General features: G+C 44.8%; 1 protein-coding gene across 6 annotated transcripts in view; it reads left to right on the top strand.

The window, feature by feature from the left end:
• Nek11 (NIMA related kinase 11) overlaps positions 1-19,385 on the top strand; it is a 266,743-nt gene that overhangs the window by 152,262 nt on the left and 95,096 nt on the right. For all 6 annotated transcript variants that reach the window (XR_009380324.1, XR_009380323.1, XM_059268513.1 and 3 more), the window contains one exon: positions 11,486-11,646. Coding sequence is in view for 4 of the 6 variants with exons in the window: in XM_059268513.1 (XP_059124496.1) it covers positions 11,486-11,646 (161 nt within the window). In the remaining 2 variants the exon portion in view is untranslated. The remainder of the gene's footprint in view (positions 1-11,485; positions 11,647-19,385) is intronic.

Below are 19,385 nucleotides of genomic sequence, written 5' to 3'. Positions count from 1 at the left end.
ATCCTGGAATGGTTTATTGTGAGTTCCACTGGCAAGGCTGTAATAACCGGGTTTCCTCAAACACCCATATATATGTTGTTGGGAATATGTTTATTCAATGAAATTTAAATCAGTAGATTTGAATAAAGCATAATGTGAAAGAGTCTTACCTAATCAAAGAATTCAACCCTGACTTCTGTCGGATTTAAGAGTGAGGTACTCACCCTTCCCTGAGTCTCTAGCCTGCTGCATGCTGCCTGCCCCCTATAGACTTTTGGGTTTGTCAGCTTCCATAGCTGTGACAATATGGGGCAATCCTGAAACTATATCTTTAACCACGCCCCCCTCTTCTGTCCTCTCCCACTTTTCTCCTTCCCCTCTCTTCTATCATTATTATATGTCATTGATTTATAAAACATGTAATAGACACTTAACTCCTGTTTATTCTCTGAGAATGTAAAAATGCAACTGTTTGCAGATTTCATAGCAGTGAAATATTTCTCACCCTTAATCCCTATGAACTATCAACAGTTCATCAAACCATGAAAAGGCAAATACCAGCCTTATAACAGCGAGTTCTAATGCATTCAGAAATGTGTGCCTTAATTGATGTGTGTGGTAAGGAGAATTTTCCAGAGTGCCATACCCACATTCTCCATGCAGCAGGTTCCCTCTGTGTATTCCTTTGTGATCCCTGCCCATCTTGTGTGTTAACTTTTCATATGGGTGAACTGAGAATGTCCTACACCAGCAAGTCTCTTCTGGCAGTTTCTTTCTGCCTCCAGCTGGTGAGTTAGCAGAGGACCTGCCAGTGCCAGACAAGTTTTCCAGGAAACAAGTGGAAAAGAGAGAGAATGGACCCAGGGTTTCACCAAAAGGGAATCCTAGCTGGTTTACAAGTCTCTCTCTATGCCAAACACACTTCATGTATGTGAAAGAAACTGTTAATGAGTACACAAAGCCAGAGTGACATAGGAGGGGGAAGCCTTAGTCTGTAACAATGTAAAATGTTAAACTTTGTGTAAGTATTAGTTATAATCCTGTTTCCAGACAAATGTTTGTTGGCTAGGAGTAGAAAGCAGTGGTTTGTTTGTTTGCAACCCACAGTGTGGTTGGTTGGGGCAGCAGCGTCTCCATCACCTCAGGCATGTCAGAGATGCATGAGTCCAAATTTTACCAAGTCCCAGGTGACTTTCTGCATACTGTTTGAAATGAGAAGCATGCTGTGTCCCCTCCTGTTCCCCAGTGGGTTCTGTTTACAGGTAGAGCTTCAGGAGGTGGACAGGTCACCCTCTTGATGATATTAGTATCTTTGTAAATAAAGACACAAGATGGCTTGCTTTCTGTCTCTCTGCTCCCTGTCATGTGAGAATATAAGAGGGAGAGGGCTGTCTACAAATGACAGCTACCCTCACCAGATAGCTTTCTGACAGCATCTTAATCTTGGACTTCTGGGCTCCAGGGTTGTGACAAATAGTTACTTCTGTAGTTTAAGCCGCATACTCTTCATTGTTCTGCTGTAAAAGCCCAGAGGGACAGCCACGGATTATTGTACCTTGGAGCAGAAGAATCATCTAGTTCAGACTCCGAATTTCAGGCTGCTGAGCTCCGTGTTATAGATGAGACATCTAAGGCCCAGGGAACTTAACCCAGTTGCTTAAAGTCTCAGAAGTAAGTGTCATGTGGCCACTGAGAAATCTCCTGTATTTCCCCTGAGAGAGTGGATATCCCAGCCCTTATTCTTTTCTCTGAATCAGGTGGAGAAAAGACAAATTTTACCCAGTTATTTTGACTTTTGCTCTCCAAAGCAAAAAGAAAAGTTCAGAGAAATGTAGTTTTGCCTAAGGGAGAATCAATTTGACACATAAGAATCAGACTCTAGAGCTAACAGGAGACCTATTTCCAAAATGGTCATGAAGCCCCCTTGCTGTGGGATGGTCTGTATGTCAAATGTGTTGCTGATTGGTCAATAAATAAATCACTGATTGGCCAGTGGCCAGGCAGGAAGTATAGGCGGGACTAACAGAGAAGAGAATTGAGAGAACAGGAAGCTGGGTGAGGTAGTCACTGCCAGCCGCCACCATGACAAGCCGCATGTGAAGATGCCGGTAAGCCACGAGCCAAGTGACAAGGTATAGATTTATAGAAATGGATTAATTTAAGATATAAGAACAGTTAGCAAGAAGCCTGCCACAGCCATACAGTTTGTAAGCAATATAAGTCTCTGTGTTTATTTGGTTGGGTCTGAGTGGCTGTGGGACTGGCGGGTGAGAGAGATTTGTCCTGACTGTGGGCCAGACAGGAAAACTCTAGCTACACTCCCTCCCTTTGTCTCTCTTCCTTCCTCCCTTCCCATCCTTCCCGTGTGTTCAGGGAGAATGGAGAGCCCATAGTGAACTCGATCAAATGTAGAGATGCCACTTTGAATAAAGTGGTAGAACCTGCTGTCCTATATGTGTATAAAAGGTACCGTACTTACTTAATTTAGCCCTCCATACTGAAAGGGTCATGAATATGCATTTTGGCTAAGAAAATCATTTCTTTTCACAGTCTCATGTGTGATGCTGTAGGCTAAGCTAATCAGCGTAGTTAATTTTAGCCCCAGTTTTAAGGGTTTATTTTAGAAAAGGTCAGGGTACACACCTAGAGCTCGATATGTGGGGGAAGAAAGCATGGAAGAGATGTGAAATCCAGCAGCTGTTAGCACGCCCCCAGCCCCAGCGCTGGAAAGGGACCGTCTGTATTTGATGTTTAGTTCTGTGTGCACTTGGTGAACTTGACCGGGAAGGAGCACTTGATTGCTGTGGCAGGTTGCCTCCAGCGGGACTTGGGTGCTCCATGGAGCACCTTTCCCTGAGGTGCAGGGTGGGATCCATCATCTACCAAAGATCTTTGTGTAGATACTCTGTAAAAGGAGCTAGAGAAAGCATCTCAGAGGCTCGAGGGGTCCATATGGTGACTTCTTCAGTGTGGCTCTGGCCCAGGGCTGGCGTGGAATGGAGCCACCATCTCCCCACACCGAGTCCAGTGCTGGGCCTGAGCTTTGCTATTCCTCTGCAGGGCGTGGGAACTGGTGATGGTGGGTGGTGTGCTGGCCTGGGAAGACCAGAAGGTAAGAAAGATGAAGTAAACACACCCCAGTGCGAAAATAAGGGCTGTTGACCAGCAGGGGGAGCAGTAGAGACTGGACACTCTACAGCAGTGCTGTCCAGAGAATTATCCTCAATGCTGGTTGGTGGAAATACCCTTAAATCCTGTCCTCGTGACCACTGAGCACATGGAATGTAGTCGTTGTGACTGATTTGCTATTGAACTTAAATAATTTTAATTTAAGTAGCCACATTGGCTGGTGGCTACCATTCTGATAGGAAAGTTCTAGAAGGGGTAGCACATCTAAGGATTGGAGTTGGAAAGCAAGAGACGAGAGCAGAGAAAAGTATGGAGGGTTCAGTTCAGGAACAAAGTCAAGGTCTGTGTGGGAAGTGTCTGCGAGGCCCTAGAAACAGAAAAATAAAGCAGGGCTGGGCATGCAGCCCGATGTGGAGCACGGCCCTGTACTGCGTTCTGCTGGCAGTGAGGGGGTCCTAGAAGAGCTGGTGTTGGCCGCAAGGTTTGCAGCCCACTGTGTAAGACCATGGAGGTGGGAGTGGGGGGCTTTGCAGAGCTGGGTGTTCAAAGGTATGTGGAGCGTGCATTTCTCCCTCAGCCTATGAGCGTGTTCATCTCACTCGGGGCTACCCACATTCTCCACTGGACTGTACATCAGTCTAAACTGTTCCTTGGCAAATGTGCTGCCACAAGCACCAGGCCTGCTAAATGTTATGGTGATGGAAAATTGTAGTCCCTTCCCACAGGCCCAGAAAAGGGCTCTTTGTAATGAAATACAGAGGCAGCAGCCATTTGGAGTGTGGAGTAACTGCCTCTCTGGGACTTCTACAATGGACCCACAGTGTCAGTAAAAGGCGGGCTCACCAAGAGAAGAAATGATGCCTGCTTTATTATAGTGGGCCCTTCATTCTCTGTGGCTTCTGCGCCCCGTGAGTAATTCTAATGGCCGCTATCAGGAATGAGGCCACCCTGAGAACAGAGACTTATGCACAGCTGATGACTCACCACATAGCCTGATGAGCCATCTCATGGTTCACAGCAGGGGAGAGATGGTTTGCAAAAACTGAAAAGGAAAAATAAACCAACATTAGTGTGAAGTTTAGAAGTTGATAAAATACCTTTAGTAAATCAGCAAGGCTTGGAGTTTTTTTTCTTCAGGTTGTATGAGGGAAGCTGTGCGTTCTCAGGGGGTGGGACACTGAGTCCCCCATTGACTGTGGAGAGAATGAAGGACTGGGGTTTGGGATACATTTTCACTATAGTGGAGTCCACCAGACAGGTTACTTCTGTCTGGGAAATGTTTGTTTCTAGCTGTGGTGGTCTCTCTTTCTATTGGTGCTTTTCTCCACGGATAATGACTCAGCCTACGCATCAGCTAGACACCTGCCCCTGAGAGATGCCAGAAGCACCTGGAGAACTCTACAGTCTACTAGTGAATGGAATCATACTCTAGGGTAACTTTGGCTGAGGCCTTGGACTTGGTGGACCTGTGGGATGGGGGTGTGAATTGTACATGAAAATATGCTCAGCCACTCGCTCTTTGCCTGAGTCAGTGTTCTGTTGCTGTGAAGAGAACCATGACCATGGAAATCTTGTAAAGGAACATATTTAATTGGGCTGGTTTACTGTTTTGGAGGTTTAGTCCATTAATGATGGCAGAGAGCATGGCAGCATGCAATCAGGCATGATGCTGGAGAGGTAGCTGAATGTTCTGCATCCTGATCAGTGGACAGCAGGAAGAGCAAGAGCATTTGAAACCCCGAAGCCTGCCCTCAGTGACACACTTTCTACAACAAGGCCACACCCTCTCCGAGGCCATGCCTCCCAATCCCTGCCAAGTAGGGCCTCTCCTTGATGACCACACATTTAAGGATATGACCCTGCAGGGGCCGTTCCTAGTCAAAGTGCCACACAACCTGTTGTTGTCACAAATACTTGAGGTGGTCAAGTCATAAGGATTTTTTTCTTTATTTTGGCTCACAATTTTGGAAAGTTCGACCTATGGCCAGTTGTCTCTGCTATGGTTTCGAACCCATGGAGAGGCAGCACATCATATTGGGAGCGTGTGACAGGACAGAGCTATTCACCTCATGGCAATGGAATGAAAGAGGAAGGGAGAGACTGTAGAACCACTATGTCCTTGGAGATTATGTCTCCATTGACCTGAGACCTGTCACGGGATCCCACACATTAGAAATTACATTGCTTTCCATTAGCTTTATGGGCTGGGGACCAAGCCTCCAACACATGAACCTTGGGGGAACATTTAATATCCAAACTCTAACATCTGACAAATTCAGAATATGCCAAAGAAGAAGAGATGGAGTGGATGTGGGGCTCTAGCATTTCCTTCCTCCTCTCTTACTGCCCCAACAAAGATTCTGAAAGCCTTTGACTGTGACGCTACAGTGTAGTTCCTAAGCCCATACCCTTTAGAGAGCTCTGGACTCCTTTATTCAAGAAGTGTCTTTGGGTGTCTTTCTTGAGCCATGTGTTGGGAGTTGCCACAGTTAATATGGCAGGCATGGACTCTGCCCTTCTAGGCTCATGAATTTTTAGGGAAATTATTTTCGTTTGAGCAAACATTAAGTGACAGTTTGTGCTGAATTAGTGTGCATTAGGCTTACTTGGGGGGCCTGTTAAAATAAATTATTTTTTATGGTACTGGGGATTGAACCCAGAGCTCTACACATGGTAGGTAAGTGCTGTACCATTGAGCTATATTCCCAGTACACATTGTCCTAATTCAATAGGCCAGGGTTAGAGACCTTAAAACTTTTATTTCTGCTAAGATCTACGGCGATGCTATAGATGCTGTTCTAGGGCCTGCTCTTTGATAGCCACTCTGGAAAGTCTGCCAGTGGTTGGAGTCATTTGGGAGAATGAGAGGTGAGCAGACGGAGACTGTCCTTCTAAACATCTGTACTTAGGCTGGTGAGATGGCTCAGAGAGTAAAGTATTTACTTAGCAAGTGTGAGGAGTGGAGTTTGGGTCTCTAGCACTCATAAAAGCCCAACAGACATGATGGCCTGCCTGTAGTCCCAGGGTTCCAGAAGTAAAGGCAAAATGATCCCTGGGACAAGCTAGACTAGCTGAGTCAGCCAGCTCCAGGTTCAGCAAGACTGTCTCAGAAAGGAAGCGGGATGCCATCGAGGAAGACAACGGAGTCCAACCTTTCACCTCCACGTGCACCTGCACAATGTGTGCCCACACATAAACACTCTACATGCACACGTGTGAGTGTGCATGTACACACCCACCCATACACAACCAAGCTTTTAAGAAGACCCTTCCTTGATTTAGCCTGAAACAACATTCGGGAAAACTGGCTCTTTAAGGGGGGGGAGGGAGGGAGAAAAAGTATAATGCAGTGGTTCTCAACCTGTGGGTCATGACCCCCAAAGACCATTGGAAAACACAGATATTTACATTATGATTCGTAACAGTAGCATGATTACAATTATGAAGTAGCAATGAAAATAATTTTATGGTTGGGGGTCCCCACAACATGGGGGTTATTAAAGGGTCTTAGCATTAGGGAGGTAGAGAACTATGGCTGGAATGTCTATCTGATCACTTTAGAAGTGTAAAGATCTGGTCTAATAATGAATGAAACGACAGAGAAGCTTTTATTTAACACATCACCTTGGTGCCAGTTTCTCCTCCAGAGCCCAGGGTGACAGTCTTTCTTCTCTGTGTTGGTAGCATCATCACCAGTGCAGAATCTTAGGCCTTACCCTGGGCCTGCTGAATTGGAAATGCTTGGGGGAGGACTGTTTTAACAAGATCTTTAGATGGTTCCGATGCACATCCAAATCTGAGCTCATCCGAAATAATGAAGTGAGAGCTGGGTTGAGTCTGAATGAGGCTCCGGCACTTACTCTTCTCTGCTCCTGTGAAACGACCTGCTGGCATATGTAAGAGCCAGGTTCTTTCTCTCGAACCCAAACCCCGCGCCTTATTGTCCAGTGTCTTACAGAGATTCTGGGGGACAGTCATGACTTTAAAGTGGGTTTAGCAGCAAAGATGAAAAATCCTTATTCACTGTAAAATGGCAGTAACCCAGAAGTAGGGTTCAGGTTATTTACATTCTAGTTTCATGTTCATGGTGCATGCATCTGTGTGACCTTTCTCTGGTTACTAGCCTGTCTGAGCCCTCGCTTTCCTTTTCTGAGCAATGGTCAAAAGACATCATCTGGTCTTATGTGAATGTAATAATGGAGTAGTAGTTGTGAGCGTGCCTTTAAAACTGCACAGTGTTTGACATAAAGACTAACTTTGGGCTGCTCACCGTTTGAGTCTGTGTCCCTGTTAACAATGTCAGGACAGTCTCATTGTTTATATCACCATAGAGATCAGAAGCAACTGAGACCACTAACAGCCCAGTTTTAGCTCTTCTAAAATAGTTTGTTTCTGTTCATGTTTTGTCCTTAACATACAAAGACCAGAAGATGTAGAGCTAGTGTAGATCAAAGTGATTCTGTGCAGCATAAGATACAACTGTTATTTGAGTGGTGGTTCTTGGGTGTGGCCTCTATACCAGCAGCATCCATATCAGCTTGGAACTTCTTAGAAATGTAAATTGTGGGGCTGGAGAAATGGTTCAGTGGTTAAGAGTGTTTGTTGATCTTGCAGAGTTCCAGAGTTCAGTTCCTAGCACCCATGTTCTGTGACACACAGCCAACTCTTAACTCGTTCTCCAAGGCATCCAGCAGGTTCTGGTCTTGGAAGTTACCTGCACATATGTGCACGTGTGCAGGCACACACACACACACACACACACACACACATTGAATAAATAAATAAGCACTCTCAGGTGCTACCCAGAACTACCAAATCAGCAAATCAGCATTTTGGAGGGTTGGGACCTAGTACTGCTGTGTGTTAATTAGAGAGTTCTATAAGTGACCCCAGTACTCAGTCATCTTAGAAGGGATTTATCTGGGTCTTGACTGAAGGATCTGACAAAGGCCACCCTTTCTGTGGAACCAGGTAATAACTTCTCTTTCCCTCCAGTATGGATTTGTAACACTGGTGTCCAAGCTTGAGCAGCCATTACTGGATTCCTTTATAAGTATGCCCTGTTACTGCCCAGCCAGCATAGAAGAAAACTGGAATGCCATTCCAGTTGCATCTGTTATGAGGCTGACTTCAGGGTGTGAGGAAATTAAAGCTATTCATCACAGTCTGTTTTTCCCTCAGTGACAGGAGAAATGAGCCTTAGCTGAACGAGGCTTCAAATTGGGCTCACTACAAAAACCACGCAGCTTGACAAACAGTTGAAGCAGGCTTACATTTGTTTTGATTTTCTCTTTTGAAAACAATTCCATTTCTAAGCAGCACCAAAGTAGTGTAGTGTATTCAGGAGACATCGCAGACGGAGCCATCCCAGTCTGTCCCACGAATCACACACAGGAAGCATACATCTGGCCCTATGATCATTCTCTTCCTTCTTAGATGATAGGTTTGAGAGGGTAAGGAACCAGGGCTCTTGGTGCACAGTGAATCCTGTTGTGGGAAGAGGGAAATGTTTTGGTTTTTTGCAAGAGAAAAATGTCCGGGTGGTACAGATATGACCTGGCCAGGTTTATGGAAACACAGCCACACTCTTCATTTGAATATTGATATCAAATATTTGATATTGCAGTCAATACTGATAACTGTAATAAAGACCATATAATCTGTGAAGTCTGCAATTTGACTAGCTGGCCTTTCACTATAGAATTCCACATCTTCCTGAGCTGTTTGAAGAGAATTCAGAGGCCTTTGTGGATCAGGCAAATGATGGGAGGAAATGAAGTACCCTTGTGTCCCTGTGGAGGCCAGCAGAAAGAAAGCCAATGGGGCATCATTCCTTACTGTGCCTTTGAGTCAGTTCTGAAAATCCATACTGACTGATTATATTTAAAATAATGAACATTTCACATTTGCTATATAATTATGATTGCCTGATATATTTCTTCCTGGTGTTGGGTATTAACAGGCAAAATTAAGATGTTTGCCACATTATACAGCTTTGATAGCAGCTGATGTTTATTGATTAAAGTACCATAACATGGTGCATCATACCTTGTTTCTGTTACACTATTGATTATTACAATAATCCCAGAAGCAGATAATCATCTATGTTTTATAGATGAGAAAACCTAAATGCACAAAGTTAAGTTGGTAGCCAGTGTTGTGGAACCACTGTTAGTGTTGACATACATGAGGATCTTTTTGATGCAGAAGCCAGCATTTGAAACCGGTGTGTTTCAAGCTGTGAACTGAGAAGTCACTGCTTGTGAGTTGCAAACAGCATTTTGAAATACTGACTAGCAAGGAAAATACCAGAGTGTCACATGTAGTTTGAGTAGATAAGTCTTTATTCCTGGAAACTCTGTTTTAATCCTAAAGATTTTAAGTGAGTACATGATATAAGCACACTCCTGCGAACTGGACAATGATGCAAATATGCTTTACTGTGTCATATTCAAGTTTGAAAGCAAAGGAGGTAAAGGAGAGATGAAAATGGGGAGAGCAGAAGGGGGAAATATGAAAAAGTGAACAGATAAATAACCGTAAAGGAGGTGGAGAGACTTGGGAAGGAGGGGAAGGAGGAGGGAATGAGAGAACAGACAGTTCTGACAGAGAGATGGGGTTCAGGGTGTGGTGGGGGGAGTTATGTAGGAAGCATGTGGTTCTGCCCACCAGTCTCTCAACACAGGCTACTTGGTGGTGAAGCCCAAGATCCTCTGGCAGATTTTGATTCTCATGTGTGTCTCATGCTGTGGCGCAGCTCACCCTGGCGGGGTTGAGGTGACAGAGCGTATAAGTCCTACCCTAAGAACCATCAAAGACTGTTGGGAATATATAGAATTTTTGCCATTGAGCTAATTTTGATCTCATTTTGTAGCCTCTTGCTTTTTGCAGAGAAAGTGTAGATAACGAGAAGATTGTAAAGTCTTCCTTTGGGAACTGGCCTGATAGCTCAGCAGGGGAGCCTATGATGGGCTTTGATCCCCAGGCCCCACATGGTGGAAGGAGAGAGCTGACCCCCACACATTGACATCTCACCTCCACATGCATACAGCAGTGTGCCAAAAACTCCCAAAAGATGAAGTGTAATTTTAAAATTTTAAGTCTTCTTTTGCTGGTAAGTCTATAGCTAGTGTTCTATTTCAAAAGATCCTAGAGTCAGTTAATAAAAATCCCATTTTTTTTTACAGGTATAGAAATTGGGTGGAAGTTCTGTGACATTTCGGTGTGCACAGATGCTTTCATAAGTAGCTTATGATGGGGTCTGCTGGTTGCATGAGTACCCTTATGGTAGTTTTACCGAGGAAACCTGAGCTCTGTAAATGGAAGCATCTTGCCCAGAGTTTTATATACAAGTAGGCAGAGGTTGAGTCAGACTGCAATCCTCTGACCCTGAGTGCCACACTTCCCCAATCCTCTGACCCTGAATGCTACAATTCCCCACCAGATAGAAAACAGTAACAATGGATTAAAAAAACAGTACTCTGTGTTACAAGTAAGAACAGTAATTCTGTTTATAAGTCAGAGTGGTGCAAAGCCTAATCTAGCTTGCAGTAGAGTATCATTATGTAATCCCCCCCCGGGGGGGCTATTTGTCTATTGCTAGTCCTCATTGGTGGATTAGAGTTTAGGATGTTGTGCCCCTGTAACCCACTCTTGGCCTTTCTTTGTTGATATTCTTATAGGCACCAGCTCTGTTTTAGTCACTAGTGATGCCCTGCCAAGTAACTTGGGTGATTGGAATCAGTTTACACAGATAATCTTCCCCTTCCTTTTTTCTTTTAAATAAATGCTCAATATGGGTGTGAATATAGCCCACCATACCAAGCTCTGTTTGAAAACCTGAGTCCATAGCCTGTTAGAAAAGAGTTGTGACATCTTCCTCACTTTGTCCAAATGCCATTGTTTTCATCCTATCCATCATCTTATTTTGTCTCACTACTGGCATTTTCTTCCTTTCCTTTCCTTTTTCTTTCTTTTTTAAAAGAAACTTCCAGAGAAATATTAACACATTCTCCTTCCCACTGTCTCAGCTACAAAGTTTTGGGTGTTGCATAACAAGGCCTTGCTGTGGTATCTCATCTTTGTTTTTCTCCTGACACCTTAGTTTTTAATAAGGATTCATGTAAAGGCTACAAAGGAGCTCATTTACTCTTGTCCCATGGTTTTGTTCTCCTAACTTCAAAGGTTAGTGTCCCTCTTTCTACTGGGTTAATTTTGCCAACTGCTGATTATATCTAGCGGACCCTTTCAGGAAACTAAGAGTCAGCACTGTGCTCCAAGGAAGCTTTGTCAGTGCTGGTCTCTGAGGACACAAGGGCCCCCAGTTCACTGCGTTAGGACTTCAATGACTGCAATTGTTGCTTATTCTCTATTTCAGGGATCCCAGAAGACCCACTTGTTGCTGAAGAGTATTATGCTGATGTATTTGATTCCTGTTCTGAGGAGAGTGAGGAGCAGGCGGAAGAAATGGTGTTCTCAGAAGCAGAGCAAGAAATGCGGGACAGAGAAGTCCCGCCTGCTTACAGAGCAAACCAACAGGTACCTCCTGCTCCAGCCAGAGAGATGTTGCTGTCCAAGGTTCTGACTGGACTTGGGCTAAGAAAGAGCAGAAAAGTCTTGAACCTGGAGTTGGTATCAGGGAGCTTAGGAGTACCAGAAACTCTCTACTGGCTCCATGAAATAAGTCTTTAATTTAAAGGAGTAGGGGAAGGTAGACGCCATGAAATGAGCAGACTCTGAGCAGGGAAAAGGCTAGCATACTCACTGCAGAAGGGCAGGCTGTGATGCACACTGCAACATCTGCCCACTGAGGAGTTCCTCTGTACACTGCCCAGTAAGTGCTGCAGATGTCTCTTTCACAGGGACAGGGGATATTTTATCACTTTCCTGCCTGTAATCATATTTTTAGTCTGTTTTACAAATTTAATGTAAGTACAAATGTATAGAGATTGATTCCATTTTGGAGTTAGGACTTAGAGATTCTGAAATTGGAGAATGCTCTTTCTAGCTTCTTGCAGTGTAGCCCTCCAAGGGGCCATCTTTTCATGCATTGCTGGGTCTCTCTGCATAGATGCTCTCCAGGAGTAGAGCTTCTTAATTAGAAAGCCTGAGCTAGTGTATGATAGGCTAAGAAATGGCCCTGGCTTATGCATTTTTCTTTTGATTTTTGTAGTGGAAAGAAAGTTGTACACAAACCACTCAACTTTTTTACTGAAACAGTTTCACACTGTGTAGCCCAGCCTAGGCTTGAACTTTCAACTTTCTGACTTAATTCCTGAGTGCTGGGATTTCAGGAATGTGCCACCATGGCTAACCACGGAGACATTCTTAATAAACACTAAGCAATCTACCACAATATGAAATAAAACCCACAATAAATGTCTCTCAAATTCTATAGACCAGGAGAGGAATGGAGGGAGATAGCTACCAGGATGGGGCAAGAGGAAACCCAAGCTGGGGCTGGAGAGATGCTTAGTGGTTAAGAGTGTTTGCTGCTGTTGCAGAGGACCCGGGTTTGGTTCCCAGTACCAACCTGCAGGCAAAAACTCACACATATAAAATAAAAATAAGCAAATACTTTTAAAGAGTAAAGTTAAGCAAAGGAGAAGGTTAAGAGAAAGAGAAATCATGGGAGAGTGTAAATGGCAAAGTGGAGAGGGACATAAAATCATTTGCAAAAATGCAGGACGAAAGAGAGGTGGGATCCCAAATGCCACAATGAAAGTGTCCCTTACACCCATTCATCTTTCTCCCTGGGGGACCCTGGGAAAAACGTACCTACTACCACAATTAAAAATATAATTTTCTGGGGGCTGGAGAGATGGCTCAGAGGTTAAGAGCACCAACTGCTCTTCCAGAGGTCCTGGGTTCAATTCCCAGCACCCACATGGTGGCTCACAACCATCTGTAATGAGATCTGGCACCCTCTTCTGTATACATAATAAATAAATAAATCTTTAAAAAAATACATAATTTTCCATTTGCTCCTGAGCCGCCACTACAAACAGTTGAATCAAGTATTGTCATAATACTGCATTAACGTCACCCCATACCTGTGGTTGGAAAACATGACATACAAAACACATACCCAGTCTTTACTCAGATCATCAAAGGGCAAACTTTGATTTACTAGTATTATAATTTTAAATCATTCTAAATAAAACAAAGCCAGTTCAGAAACACACATGAATCAAACCTGTTACAAATACTACCCGAGTCAAGAAATAGAACTTTGCCAGTCCCGGAGGTCCTTTCTCTGGCTAGCTTTTACTACAATGTGTTTTGGGAAGTCAGGTTGCCTGTAAATAAGTGTAGGCCTTGCCGCTTCGATGGAATGTTGTTACCTTGTACAAGTTATTGGACTTCATTGGGCTTTAGTGTCCTGATCTGTACAGTGGGAGAGAAATAGTTCCTCATCATAGAAGAATAGATGGAGTGATCAGCTTAAAGCATTCAAATAATGCCCCAACCAGATATGAATTATTAGATCAGATCATGTATCAGATCTTAATTGCATACTTAATAAATACTTAGTAATTTAACCATTATTATAAAAATTACTTAGTTATCTTGCTTTTTAAAATGTTCTGCCTAAAGTCTTTAATGTTAAAGTGAGCTGTTACAGTTGTAATATTAAAAAAATCCTTTCTTCTTTCTCAGTGCAGATGATAAATATAAGGGCAGGGATTGTGCTGTCTGGGGTGTGTATCTGCCACATGTTAGATGACCAATTGTGATTGATTTTAAATCTGTTGTGGCAAGATGCTAAGACATTTCACATGTGTGGTATTTTGTCTCTCAGAGTATTGTTGTCTTATTCCCATTTTCAGGTGAAGAAGCTGAGTCCCTAAGAGAAAAATGGCTCACCCACAGTGACAGATAGGGAGGGATCAGTGCTGTGATTTTACGTCAGAGTGGTCACAGTTTCAGGCCAATGCCTTTTCCTACTCTGCAAGGCAGAGTAACATGGTCTGACAGAGGTGGAAGTAGGGTTACAGTAGGGTGAACTACGATAGGGACAGACAATCACAGCTGCATTTTAATCTAGCATTAGTTTGATATGGTTTCTCTTTCTCCAGAGGTGGTGGGTGTGGCTGTGCTGGGCACCCTCCCATTCTTGTGGGATCCTTGTGTCAGCAATACCCAAGCTGCACTCTGAGTTCAGTGCCAGTACCCTGTCGCCGTTCACCTTGTGATGTGATGAAGCTTACAGCCATCTCTGGAGTTGCCTCTTTTCTTCTTGGCTTTGCCCTGGAACCCTGAACGTGCTAGGGTCCATGGACTCTGTGTGCATAACCAGATCCAAGCTGACTCCTCTTTCATATTTTGTTGGAGGAGGTGCTTTCTGAAAGAAAAACGAGCTGCGGGCTTCATTGCGAAGTTCTTTGAGCCAACAACCTTGCTGCTCTTTAAGCAGCAATGCTTCCGAAGCAGTTTTACGAAATACCTAATTACTGTTGATTCTCTACAGTGCTAAGCAAAGCATCAATATTGTCTTTATCACAAGCCATTATAGTGCTGACGGCGCCTCTGTGAAGTCCGTGGTCACCGAATTGGAACCTTCTTCTTAGATCTCAGGAGAGTGGAATTTACAGCTGCCGTCACAACAGGTTCTCTACAGTAGCTGCGAGACCTGCCACTGAGCGGTAGCCCATGTGCTCTCACAGACATGCCTCAGGGCTGCAGGCTGGTGCATGTTGTCATTAATTCCAAATGTCCCTTACTGCCTGGACTGTCATTCCCTCCCCAAGACCAATAAACGACCCAAGACACTGGTAAAACCACACTAGATAGAAGATAATGACTTGACCCACAGCTCTCTCAGGAAAGACAGTTTAAGGAAGGCTTTCACTGAAGCTTCCCTTAAAAGGTTCCTCAGGCCCCTGGTGTTCTGTTCCTGAAATAAGGGGTGGCAGAGGCCTGCTTTTCCAAGCTAATATAGAATTTCTCCAGACTTTGGGGGTTTGACATTCTCCCAGCACACAGTGACAGTAGGAAAAGCAGATGTGCTGTTGTGCTTAGATGCAGGTTGGTAAAGCCTGAGGTTCCTCTGAGGACACTGGGGTCAAGCCATCCTGAGGGCTGCTATCACAAGCTCCTGCTGTAGGGAGAGCCAGTGGTTTAATCAGCTGGTGCTTATTACAGTGGTTACAGCTCACGTTCCCGGTATTTCCCTTTTATGGTCAGTACTTTATATTCTGGGCTAATGCAGGTCTTCTGGGAGAGATGGTAGGGCAGGATAAGAAATGCAAGGATAATCCCTGTGGAGTAGGTGGGAAGATCCTCAGGTTATGGGACACCGCTGAGGAAAGAAGAAATAAAAGAGGGAAGGAGGGTGGGAGGGAAGAAGGGAGGGAGGGAGAGAAAGAAACATGGGTTGACTGTACAGTTTTGGAAAAGCCTTGGCCAGGCAGGTAGGCCATACAGGACAAGGGCTGCTGTTGGCAGGGTTGCAAGAGTCTTGTGTTGCACAGGAATAGCCTGGCTCTAGCACCCCCTCTGAGCCCTCATTGGCTGGAAGCTCCTGGTTAGAGTTCCACGTCCTTTGACCCCTTTGGTGAATCCCAGTCTTTCTGTGACCAGGGTGTAAGTAAGCTCACCACACTCACAGGTGAATAATTTCATTCTTAGGACTAGTTTCATACAAGGAAACCGAGGCTTGATGGGTGACAGCTAAATGCCCTATTGCAGGTAGGCCACCGTTTCCACAGGCTGTCCTCTGCATGACTGTGGTCATCCCTATCCCACCACTCGGGTAGAGGGAACAGGGGAAGGGCAACCAAGACCCGCTTTACTATATAGACTTACTGAGTTATATACAAGGCTAACCTTCTGCCAATTCTAGAGGAAATGCAGAATTGTGAAAAGTAAATAAGCCCCAACTTTCTCCTGCTAAGGGATGCAAGAATATTTACTGGTATGCTTTTATAATAGAAGATACTAGAACTTTTGAGCCTCAACAGGGACACTGCTTTACTGTCTATTTTAAAATCATTCCAATAATGACCTAATTTAGTAAACCGCATACATAGGAGGCAACACTTTTTGTCCTGCGTTGACCTTAGAAGTCACTGTCACTTCGAAGTGGCCTTTCCCGAGATTGCAGGTAGTTGAGCTATTTCTTCCCCAGTAACTGCACCAGTGTGCCACAGGCTGTTAAGCAGCCATACCCACCAAGATGTAATGTACACTTCCAGCAGGTGTGCCGCTCCTGCAGGGTGACTAGCCTCTGTAGCCTCAGTGAGTGCTGTTCAGAGGAGTGACTGTGATGCCCCACTTTCCACTCCTGCCCTGTTCTAGCCTCCATGTCATGGTTCTTCTCCTTTCTCATCCCTTGTTCCTCATCCAACACGAAGTACACCTCACCGCTGGCCACTCCGGGATCCCCAGACCTTACTGTGAGAGACTGCTCCTTAGAGCTGGGGGGATTACTGGAGAAGTTAGTGAATGGGACGGGAAGGAGATGCTTAGGACCTAAAGACAGCACCAAAATGCATGAGAATGGATAGTGGTGTGATGACTTCAAACAGTGGTTCAAAGACAGGACCGAGTTGCTGCATGCTCCGTGGGTTTAAATGAGAATTCATCTCAGCTGAACTTGAGACTATCCATCTGCCATAAATAAACGTGTATCACAAGGACTTCCTTTTGGGATTTGGGAAGCCTTTCACTTTTTGTTCCAATAACCTCCCTTAAGTTGCTGGCCTGCCTTCCTGAGACTATTGGGCACGTGTTGGGTAAAGAGACTAAGCCATTTAAAGAGCAGGCAGAGGGACTGACTTGGAGGACCTTCCACACCGCTGAACCTCCAGGAATGGGGTGCAGCAGGGAGAGTCAGGTCTCAGCGGCTCCTAGAAAACCTGTCACTCTGTCTTGGGTAGATGTGATGCCATCAGTCCCTCAGCCCCACTTCGTTGTTCCTCCTCACCTTTTACATTTCCAAACTGCAATCCAAAATGTCTCATGAGTTCTGTGCCTATATATTGTGAATGTCTTTGAAACTCTACAGCAACCCATAAGCCATGACTTGCAGGGATCCAGCGCGTTAATAGGGGACACCTGCACCTAGAGAGCTTTAATAATGCAGAGTAAATAAGTCTGAATGTGGACACAGTGATAGTCACATGGCAGCATGTCTGAATTCAGAGGAGGTATTTAGTGTTGGGGGAACCAGGAGCACTGGTTTGCAGTTTGAGTTTCGAAGATGTGGCTCTGTATACCTGTCACTACGTACGTTAGGGCAGAAAGCAACCTCAGCAGTGAGCTAGGAGCTGTGATCTCAGCCTCCCACTTCCATGGCAGCCCCACAAAAGTGCCAACAGCTCTGTCCTCTCGCTCTGGGTAGCAGCATCCTCTGCCTTCCCATGAGTTATGAATATGTTTGAGCAAGGGCCTGGCTGCTGGTGAGACCCAACCAAGGTGCACAAGGCACATCTGAGTGTGCAGAAAGAGGAAGCCACCGTGTCGTTTAGGTTTCTGTGACTTGGGGCTATTGTGGCTATGGTTTGTAGAATGGTAGACAATTGCTTAGTAATCCAACTGACCAACAGAAAAGAAAATATGTGGGTTATTAATAGTGCATCCACCTACATATCACATAGTCAGTGGCATCAGTACAGGATAATGGTAGAGAGCCATCGGACACAGCTCCACCCTGTGTGCATTTCAGTCGCATGTGTTTGAATCCTGTCTATGATGCATTGTGCCTCGATAGCTCTTCCAGTCATCTTTTCTGTCCTCCTAGGAGCCTGGACTCCTGTACTTAGTCATATAGCAAAACATAGAAGTCAGAGTCCTAGGGCCTCTCAGACATCCTGAAATCAGCGTGTTTGAAAGTTAGCTCCTCATCCCATCTCCTCCTGAGTTAAACTTCACTCACCTTCCACTCACGTTCACGTCCAGCACATCAGCAAAATCTATTGGCTTTTCTTTCATGGCGCATCATGTGATCACAGCTTAGTATTTCTACCCTTGTAACCTAAGCCACCGGAAAATCAGCTAGAGAGTTTCTTCACAAGAGCTTACAGCTGTTCTGTCTGTCTGTCGGTCTGTTTCTCTCTCTCTCTCTCTCTCTCTCTCTCTCTCTCTCTCTCTCTCTCTCTCTCCCTCTCTCTCCCTCTCTCTCCCTCTCTCTCTCTCTCCTTGCATCTCACTCAAAGTCTGCACACAGGCCCTCCTTCACCTCCTCCACCCTCATCACCATCACCTCACTGAGGTCCCCCACTTCTTCTCCCTGAGTCCCCAGTCACTATGGCAATTCAATCACATGAAGCGTGAGTCTATTTAGTCTTAACAATAAAAACCCAGAGTCAGATATTGAGGGTGAAAGCTGAAAGATCAGAGTAGCAGAGTAGCAGCCACTAGAAACTTATTACCTCTATGAGTCCTCAGACCAAATGGGGTTGAGATCCTGTCTCCACCCACCTTATATTCCTGTCTCCACCTCCTGATTGTGCTGGGATTAAAGGCATGCACGACCACTGCCCAGCTCTGTTTCTCTTTTAGACTAGTTCAATCTCCTGTAGCCCAGGGTGGCCTTGAACTCCTGATCTTCCTGCTTCCTCCTCCCAAGTGCTGGGATTAAAGGTGTGCGCCACCCCTGCCTGGCCTCTGTGGTTAACTAGTGGCTGGCTCCGCCCTCTGATCTCCAGACAAGCTTTATTTGTCAGAACACAAACAAAATATCACACAACAATCCCACTTGCCTCCTTCTTGTTTCTGGAGAACAGCAGACATGGTCTGTCTTTAGAAGCCTGAGATGACCTTCCCACAAGATGCGCAAGTGACATTATGCCTATCTGTCTTTGGGTCTTTGCTATGTGTCATCATACTGCAAAGGACTTTGCTACATTACTACATTAAATAAAATACCCCTTCTAGCATTCACTCTTCTACCTTCCTGCTTTATTCTTCTCTGCAGTCTTTTCAACATCCGAGTTATTACTATTTGCTAGTTTCTTTACTCAAGGTCTGTGTCCATACTAGAAGGAAATAGAAGGTAAGCATTATACTCACAGCACCTTTTAATAATATTTTGCCACGGAGTAAATTCATAGTAGATATTGGGGAATATATGCATGAATGAGCAAATAAATGAATGAATACCTGCAGGGTAGAATCTAGTTGTGCAGGCAGCCAGGAAGGCAACACACAAACACATAAATAAGTGAAACAAAGGAGCGTAACTTGTAGGGAAAATGGGTATTCAGTGTCGTGCAGAGGGCTGCTAAGAGGAGTCAAGGAGAACTTTCAGGAGATGGAAATGTACCTGCCCTTGA

The sequence above is a fragment of the Peromyscus eremicus genome, chromosome 7 (assembly GCF_949786415.1).
Source record: "Peromyscus eremicus chromosome 7, PerEre_H2_v1, whole genome shotgun sequence".
Taxonomy (NCBI): domain Eukaryota; kingdom Metazoa; phylum Chordata; class Mammalia; order Rodentia; family Cricetidae; genus Peromyscus; species Peromyscus eremicus.
Note: the sequence above shows the minus strand (reverse complement) of the source record. Positions and strands in the feature narration are given on the sequence as shown.